Here is a 9,698-nt window from a genome sequence, read left to right as displayed (position 1 = left end):
CCACTGGATATGTTCACCCCTCTCTTATCTTTAAAAATCCCAACAACCACACTCTTTCTAGGTACCACTGGATGGCTCCCTATTTCTTTCTTCATTATTCCTTGAGCAAATTACTGAGTACCTGTTACGTGCCTTGTATAGTGCTCAGTGCTAAGAATACTGTGGTGATTAAAAACAAAACTTTATGACCTCGTGGAGCATTTTTTTTCATTTATCAATACTTCAATTAGTTTCTTTTTTTTTTTTAATATTTATTTATTTATTTGGCTGTGTCGGGTCTTAGTTGCGGCACACAGGATCTTCGTTGCAGCATGCAGGGTCTTTCGTTGCGGTGTGTGAGCTTCTCTCTAGTTGTGGCGTGCGAGCTTAGTTGCCCCGCGGCATGTGGGATCTTAGTTCCCTGACCAGGGATCAAACCCATGTCCTCTGCGTTGGAAGGCAGATTCTTAACCACTGGACCACTGGGGAAGTCCCCCATTACTTTCTTTTAATTCAAACATTTATACACAAAGAAAGGTTTCCATGCTTTGATTTTTTTAACATAATATACAGAACCACAATACTATTTCAATTGCAAATCATGGGAGATCACATTCAAATATGCTTGGATTTGACAAGTTGCTATTACAATACTGAGAAAAGATTATAAGAATTAAATAGTTTTATGGTAACTGCTATGGAAGAGTGGTTCCATGGTGCTATAAGTTCCTGAAACAGAAATCTGACCTAGTCAGGTCAGGAGAGGCTTCCCTCTGAGGAAGTGGCATTTAAGTCAAGATCTGAAGAATAAGTAGGAGTTAAAGTGAGAAGGGAGGGGAGAGCCGACTATTCAATATGAATAGCACAGGTAGAAGCCCTTCTATGGGAAAGAATATACCAAGTACAAGGGTCTGAAATAAGGCCAATGTGGCTAGAATAGAAAGAGCAAAAGGGAACACAGTCTGAGATGAAAGTGGAGATGTCACTTTTAGGGGCCAGGCCAAGGAGGGCCTCTTAAGGAGTTTTGAGTTTTTCTAAGAACAGTGAATAGCCATTTGAAGGGTGTTAAGCACTGGCTGCAGTGTAGATACTGGATTTGAATAGATCAAGAGTAATTATAAGAAGTTAAGTAGTTATTGAACTGATATGGTTAAGAAAGGACAATAGCTTATATTAAGGGAACCTAGTGGTGGCAAAGGATAAAAGTGGATTTAGAAAATATTTTTGAGGTAAAAATCTAAACTTGGGTTTGGATGTGGGGAGAGAGAAGGCTTTTAAGGATGCTTCCAAGGTTTCAGAAACAAATTAAATTTAAAAATGTAAATTTGTGTATGTGCATCTGTATATGTGTATCTGTTCCTGCTTAGTCCATGGAGTTTCCTAACAATAACTTTAATACATGCAAATTATATATAAACAGTTTCCATCTCAGAGTGTCCCCTAAGAAGCTGCTATTGGAAATCATTGCCATATGGCTCGAAGTTCACTTGTCTGCCACTAGAAGCAAGTCTTTGTATGAAATTATTATTATAGCTCAGTGCTTTTTTGGCAAGGAAAGGTGGGGAAAGATGAATGTGAAATATTCTTAACACTTCATTTGGGGACCATCTATTCTTTTCATTTCTGGTTGTTTATTTTTGACTGAGTTATTCTAATGCATGTTGTGTACTTTAGAAACTAAGTATTTGGAGGATGAACAGAAAGACGATCCTGTGGAAGAGTGGGATTCTGAAATGAAGTCTGCAGAGAAAGGTAACTGAATTAATTAAGGAGATAAATGGGGGGAAAATATCCCCTGTTCTGAGTTTATTTATTTATTTAGGTAAGATTAGTGAGATAGACTTTTCAATAAAACAGATGATTTTTGTACCAATATTTTAATGTATACATTCTGATAGATTTGTTTTTCTTTTCAAAGAACTGGAACAGCTGAAAACTGAAGAAGAAAAGCTTCAAAGGTTAGTCTTCTGTTTGAGTGTAGAAAATATGCTAAACTTCACATGGCTAAGTGACTTCCTACCTCCAGAATCTGACATGATTGAGGGCATGAGTATTGACTAAGGCTGAGTCAGAGCTTCTACTGTACTTTGAACTTGACCTTGGAGGCCATCTTAGTCAATAGTATTTTCTAAGCATTTATTGTTTACAGAGCATTAATCCAAGGCAGTAGTTCTCAAGCTTGTAAAATATCAGGATCGTGGGCTTCCCTGGTGGTGCAGTGGTTGAGAGTCCGCCTGCTGATGCAGGGGACACGGGTTCGTGCCCTGGTCCGGGTGGATCCCACATGCCGCAGAGCGGCTGAGCCCGTGAGCCATGGCCGCTGAGCCTGCACGTCCAGAGCCTATGCTCCGCAAGGGGAGAGGCCACAACAGTGAGAGGCCTGCATACCGCAAAAAAACAAAACAAAACAAATATCAGGATCCTATTAAAGAAAATCTGGCATTAAACTGCTTTTATATGGCGCTTAAGTATAAATAAATATAAAATGAGGTATGTGTTTCTTTTTTTTTTTTTGCCATACGCAGGCCTCTCACTGTTGTGGCCTCTCCCGTTGCGGAGCACAGGCTCCGGACATGCAGGCTCAGCTGCCATGGCCCACGGGCCCAACGCTCTGTGGCATGTGGGATCCTCCCGGACCGGGGCACGAACCCGTGTCCCCTGCATCGGCAGGCGGACTCTCAACCACTGTGCCACCAGGGAAGCCCATGTGTTTCTTATACTCTGGATCTTATTTAACTATAAGACTAAAAGAAATCAAATACAAATAATGGCAAAACCAAAAAAATTCCAATTGAAAATGTAAATTTGACAGGTGATAATATCAGTATTTGGCTAAAAATAAATTGATGCTAGCAAAATGACTAACAAATTGTAAGTTCTATTTAGCTCTAATAAACTAAACAAAACCAAACACAGGCACTGAAATTATGTCATGTCTCAGTTTTAAGGTGGGCATTCTTACGGTCTACATTATGCTTACATTTTTAACATCAAAATGAAAATGTAGATTTTAATAATAATCCTAAAGAACATGTGAACCCCTAAGAATATCTGCATGGATCCCAATTTGAGAGCCATTGATTTAGGCCTTTCCTAATTAGACCCAAACTTCTAGTTTAATGCTTATTAAAAAAAAAACTAAGAATGCAAAATGGATGTCATACACCTCACTGGGGAGCCATTTAGCACATGACTTTTTGTCATAAACTTTTAATGAAGTCTGAATTCTCTAACAGTGGCCTTATCTTTCTCTAAATACCTGGTTTGATTTGCAGAAATCTCTTAGAGCTGGAGGTACAGAAAAAGCAGACCCTTGCTCAAATAGACTTTGTGCAAAAACAAACAAATAGAACTGAAGAGCTACTGGATCATTTGAGGTAAGGAAAAGTAGGTGACATTAACTTGTGTTTTATCTTGTACCTTCATGGTTGTCTAAATCCACTAGTGCAGTTGACATGTGTTTGTAATGTGTATCACTGTTTTTAACCTATATTACAATGCATTCTCAAAAAAAAGAGTTAATATACTCAACACTAAGCTGAAAGTATACAAGGTGGGAGAGCTATGGAATTATAATTTTAAAATATTTAATATTTTATATTGCCTAGACTTGGTTTTTCTCTGATATACAACTCAAGATTGAGTCCATTCTTATTTCTTTCAAAAGCATAAGTTTGTATATTCACAATATTGGAATTAAAATAATGATTGTCTCCCAAGCCAGTAGAAAACTCCAGCAGATGCTGATGGCTCTATTCAGGTGGTATAAGAAGTTAACTCTCTTCTTTTATCTCAAAAAGTGGGGTTTTTTTGTCTTGTTTATTCTCTCTTCAGCTTGTCTGAATGGGATGTCATTGAGTGGAGTGATGATCAAGCTATATTCACCTTTCTTTATGACACAGTAGAACTCACCATCACCTTTGGAGAGCCAGTAGGTGAGTAGCAAGAATAAGATAATTCCCCTGCACATAAATGTATGGCTAAACTTACTAAAGATTCATATCTCTATTTTAATACAATAATAGCTATTGACATAATAAAAGCACTGCTGAAAATCTTAATTAAAAGAGGCAATCACTTAAATTAGTGATAATAGAATTTTATTTTATTAAATAAAAAATAAAATAAAAATTCAGCTAGTGAAAGTTGCCCTTTGTCAAATTACATTAGATAGAAATTTTGCCTATCCAAAATAATGGATCAACATGCTATTCACATCTGTTAACTCTGAGTTCCTTTTTTCCATCTGTCTTTTGTGATAGAGAATTTACTCTAATGGCTGATGATTCTTGACTGGTTGTTTTTTTGTATATAAATTAACCTAAAAAGCTAATTGGAAATTCTGTGTGTATTGGTAGGTTTATCAAAGTAGGTAGACATCACTATATGGTAACTTGACAGAGTCCTAGCTATTTTGTTAAAATCTCCTGTCAGTGTCTTTAGGTCTTTTCTCTTGAAACAGATAGCTTCAGCATGGCCAACCCTGGGTGATCATGGCCAAATTGAAACTTAGGATCTTTATAATCTCCCAGCCTCCAAGACCAATTCTCCTTAAAAGTTCCTGGGAATTCCCTGTCAGTCCAGTGGTTAGGACTCGGAGCTTTCACTACTATGGCCCTGGGTTTAATCCCAGGTTGAGGAACTAAGATCCCACAAGCCACACGGGTGCGGCCCCCCCCCAAAAAAGTTCTTTTTCTAATGAATATCATAAACTTCTGTTGAGGTTCAAAATTAAAACTTTGGAATCACTCTATACCTCTTTCTTTATTTTTATTTATTTATTTTTGGCTGCGTTGGGTCTTCGTTGCTGCACGCGGGCTTTCGCCAGTTGCGGCGAGTGGGGGCTGCTCTTCGTTGTGGTGCACAGGCTTCTTATTGCATGCGGTGGCTTCTCTTGTTGCAGAGCATGGGCTCTAGGTGCGTGGGCTTCAGTAGTTGTGGCACACAGGCTCAGTAGCTGTGGCTTGCGGGCTCTAGAGTGCAGGCTCACTAGTTGTGGCACATGGGCTTAGTTGCTCCGCGGCATGTAGGATCTTCCCGGACCAGGGCTCGAACCCTTGTCCCCTGCATTGGCAGGCAGATTCTTTCTTAATAGGGACCAGGGAAGTCCCTATACCTCTTTCTTCCTCACCAGGCATATCTAAATCATGAATAAGACTTATTGATTTTAATTTAATATTCATCTACTTTTTTGTGTCTCTTCTATCAGTAGTCATCTCTGATCTAAATGACTACAATAACACTATAGCTAGTCTTTCTAGATCTTTTCCTTTTCCTCTCCAATTCTTTCTCCTTCCTGTAGCAATAGTGATTGTTTAAAAGTTTATCATGCACCTCCTACTCTTAGACTAATGATCAAAATACTAATATAGCCTGTAAGGCCCTGCGTGAATTGAATTTTTCCTCCTTTTCCTGCCTCATTTTACACTGTTCTCTGCACGTCGGCCACAATGGATTTCTTTCATTTCCTTAAAAGATCATGGTCTTTCATGCTGTCATATTCCATCCTACCTCAGGACATTCATACTGATGTTTCTTATGCCTAGAAGCTCTTTCCCCTGTCTTAGTCCTTCTGGGCTGCCATTTTAAAAATACCATAAACTGAGTAGCTTATAAACAACTATTGGAGGCTGGAAGTCCAGTTCTGGAGGCTGGAAGTCCAGTTCTGGAGGCTGGAAGTCCAAGATAAGGATGCCAGCAGAGTCAGGCAAGGGCCCTTTTCCGGGTTGCAGACTTTTCGTTGTATCCTCACATGACTGAAGGCCTAGTTAGCTCTCCAGAGTCTCTGTTGTAAGAGCACTAATCCCATTCCTGAGGGCTCCACCCTCATGATCTAAGCAACTCCCAAAGGTCCCATCTCCTAATACTATCACACTGGGCATTAGGATTTCAGCCTATGAATTTCAGACCATAGCACCTCCTCTTCACTAAATAAATGTCTACTAATAGTCCTTAAGAGCTCAGCTAAATTATCACTTTCTCAGGAACGTTTTCCCTGACTCTCCTTTACTCATTCCCTCCACTACTTGCCCTCCTGGTATGTGTTCTCATTGCTTCCTGCAGTTTTCTTAATTGAGCTTATTATAGTTTGTAGTTCTTGGTATGTTTATTAGTACAATTATCTGTGTGTCCCCCTGAGTTGTAAGCTTCTTTAGAGCATAGATTGATCATGTCTGTTTGTCTCACTATCATATCCATGGTGCCTAATACATAGAAAATAATCAACAAAGTGAAAAGAATCAGAATTTGAGATACAGGAGATAACTCTGGTGTCTGGAAGAGCAATCAGCTCTCCTGGCTACCTAAAATTCATTACTATAATGCTGAAAGCATACATGATTTTCACTGTATTAGTACAAAGATAGTAGGTCTGGGGAGGTCATAGTCATTTTCTTTATATGGTTCCTGAAAATAATATTATCTTCACACAGAAGTTAGGGATCAAAGGAGGAGGCCCTGATAAATTACAAAAATGTTCCACACCTTAAATGTCATTTAAAGGCCTGCCCAGTTAATATAGTTCAGCATTCTCAGGGGAAACTTTGCATACACAGAGAATAATATGATTCAAGGATAAACCTTCAGCTGCCTATGAAAAAAACCTTGCTACCCAGAAAGAGGAGGATTCTAAAGTACTGAGTTATATGCGGCTTTGAATCAGATAATAAAAAGAAATACTATCCTTCTGTTGGTTTTTCCTAGTTGGTATCCGTTTCCTGGACAAGGCTTGTAGGAAGATTGTTGACCTGAATTTTCAATCTCTGTTAGATGGTAAGTTCAAAACATTTAAACCAACAAGACTTTGTTGGAAATTTACAAGTGTATATTGCTCCTTGAGAACTCTTTTACATACTAAATTTAATATAAACAACAACAATAATAATCATTTGTTCTTAGAAATGTGTATTAGACCTAAAACTGCTTGGCTATTGTTCCAAATATTGGGTGGGTTTTAAAAGAAATTTTTTAAACAAGTTATTACTAGATCTTAAACAATGGTTAATAATAGCTATTTCCATAATTTACAAATTACCATTATGAGTACTTACTCTGTATCAAGCATGTGTACTACTTACATCAACACTACTCCCCATTTTACAGTTAGGGAACTATAGCTCAAAAGAAGTTAGTATTGTGTTTAGGATCACTCAGCTAGTAAGGAAAGCCAGAATTTAAACTCAGGGTTATGTTACATTTAAGCCTATACTTTTAACTAAGTTCTATTCTATATGTGATAAAGGCTTGAGTTTATATCAGAATGTCTTATGTTCACTATATATGTTGATTTATGTGTTTGAAAATAAAATGGAGAAGATACTTAGACACCTAGTAGTTTGAAGGTATTTCTAGCTTGTATTTATATATATATATATAAAATATATGAATAATAAGTAATACTCTGCTTTTGATTTTTTTTTTCCCCCTTCCTCAGAGGATAAAGCTCCTCCTTCCTCCCTTTTAGTTCATAACCTTATTTTCCAGTACATTGAGCAACAGCAATCCTGGAAGAAGAAATGTACAACACAGCATCAGGTACCCAAGGTAAATTCCCATTGAAGTATTTAAAGGAAAATTATGTTAACTGTCCCAAATAGCAGAACTGAAATTTTATATATGTAATAGTGTATCCTGAAATGATAAATATATTAAATTGTTTAACTTTCGGGGGTTCTTTATAAAAGAGCCACTAAACACTGAAATGTTTTCATACTCTCATTTTTTTTTTTTTTTTCCTATTTTTCCCAGATGCTTCAAGAAATCTCACTGGTAGTGAGCCATTGCAAACTTCTTGGAGAGGAGATTGAGTTTTTAAAGCGATGGGGACCAAATTATAACCTAATGAACATAGCTGTGAATAATACTGAGTAAGTGTGTTAGTTCCCTAGGGCTGCCATAACAAAGTACTACAAACTGGGTGGCTTAAACAACAGAAATTTATTGTCTCACAGCTCTGGAGGCTGAAAGTCTAAGATTGAGGTGTCAGCAGGGTCAGTTCCTTCTGACGGCTATGAAAGAGAATCTTTTCCATGCCTCCCTCCTGACTTCTGGTGATTTGCTGGCAGTCTTTTGGCATTCCTTGGTTGTAAATATATAATCCCAATAGCTCCTTTCATTTTCACATGACATTCTTCCTGTGTGCATGTCTGTGTCCAAATGTTCCCTCTTGATTAGGACACCAGTCATTTTGGATTAGGGGCCCCCACCCTACTCCAGGAGGACCTCAATTAATTAAATCTGCAATGACTCTGTTTACAAATTAGTTCATATTCTGATGTACTGGGGATTAGGGCTTCAACACATGAATTTTTAGGGGACACAACTCAATCTATAACAGTAAGTAATTAGTTGAAAACTTACTAAGATAATTTATTTTATTGAGTTTCATGACTAATGAAAATATAACCATAATCATACTTTGTTGCAGTTGTTTTACTCTGTTTGTTTGATAAGGACAAGAAATGATGTATACCAAAGTTTCTCACGCCAGTATTAAAGGAATATGTATTTGTGTTTCATTCTATTTTTGTTTTGTATTTTTAATTGAGGATCTTGTCTTTTACAGATTGAGGCTTTTATTCTGCAGTTCAGCAGCATTTGCAAAGTTTGAGATAACTTTGTCTCTCTCAGCCCATTACCCATCTGTCCCATTACCTTTCTCTGTTCAAAATCACCTTGGAAACATTGGGTGAGTAAAAGGCCAGCAGGAAAGGGCCCCCAACTACTTTTTTACCTTTGTTATATCTTTTGAAAGATCTCTCAAAGTGGTCAGAAAATGGATACACCATAGTGAAAGCCAAATGTCACCTCTATCTGACTTCATTTTGAAGAATTTGTTCTTTTAAAGTCAGTGACCTTCATTGCTATCTCCCGTGGATGCTGGAGACAGCTGGTCTATTTTTTTATACTTGCTCCACTTTTTGAACACCCCTACCTAGACAGGAATCAAGAAGGATAAAAATCCTGCATAAGCTTAGTCCAGATCATATTTGAACAACTTTTATGGTGCAGTCGTAGTGCTTTTCTCAATTAGTCTGTGGAAACAGACCTAAAAATATTTCGTTTCTACTGTATATTTTGTGACTTTTTGGACACACTGCTGACAGATTGTAAAGTGACAGAGTTTAGAATATGCCCACCTCAAATCCATCAGCAAACACCAACAGATATTTATAGCCAGAGAAAGCAGCTAAGTCAAGATACCTCACAATTATATACAGAATTGGTTCTTAGGCCTTATTTTTGGAATCTCAGTTTAAACTGGACAATCTAGTTATTTCCAGAAATACCGATTTGTGCTTCCTAGCAGACTTAGAAACTGTACTCAAAAATATGAATTCCACTGAAATTAAGACAAGTTTCCAGAAAAATTAAGTAACCTTTTGTTCTTTACAGCCAAGATGAAATCGCTGCCATTCTGTTTAAAGCGCCACTGGAAGACAACTACCTAAAGAATGTAGTCAAGCAAATTTACCAAGATCTGCTTCAGGACTGACTGCCATTTCTACCAGTAGACCCATGGACTACAGTTGTAACAAATCAAGCACAGTACACTAAATAACAATATTATGTCAGAGTCTCCATTGCTGTTTAATCACTTTAGGTCATAGAAGCCTAAAATTTCTTCTGATGATGTTATAGTTAATTTGTATGGTTTTTCAGTTTCTACAGTCAGGAATAATGAAAGGCCTCAAATAGCCTGCTGTCAACTTACTCACCTT

At 37.6% G+C, this 9,698-nt stretch overlaps 1 protein-coding gene across 1 annotated transcript in view; it reads left to right on the top strand.

Moving 5' to 3' along the window:
• The window catches only part of KNL1 (kinetochore scaffold 1), a 57,561-nt gene extending 48,070 nt beyond the window's left edge, over positions 1-9,491 (top strand). Inside the window, 10 exon segments of the mRNA XM_007460204.1 lie at positions 1,654-1,731; positions 1,898-1,937; positions 3,255-3,356; positions 3,814-3,914; positions 6,682-6,750; positions 7,412-7,521; positions 7,726-7,844; positions 8,543-8,665; positions 9,373-9,469; positions 9,471-9,491. Coding sequence (XP_007460266.1) covers positions 1,654-1,731; positions 1,898-1,937; positions 3,255-3,356; positions 3,814-3,914; positions 6,682-6,750; positions 7,412-7,521; positions 7,726-7,844; positions 8,543-8,665; positions 9,373-9,469; positions 9,471-9,491 — 860 coding nt within the window.
• Positions 9,492-9,698: the final 207 nt, after the last annotated feature.

The sequence above is a fragment of the Lipotes vexillifer genome, unplaced genomic scaffold, assembly GCF_000442215.2.
Source record: "Lipotes vexillifer unplaced genomic scaffold, Lipotes_vexillifer_v1.1 scaffold408, whole genome shotgun sequence".
NCBI lineage: Eukaryota > Metazoa > Chordata > Mammalia > Artiodactyla > Lipotidae > Lipotes > Lipotes vexillifer.
Note: the sequence above shows the minus strand (reverse complement) of the source record. Positions and strands in the feature narration are given on the sequence as shown.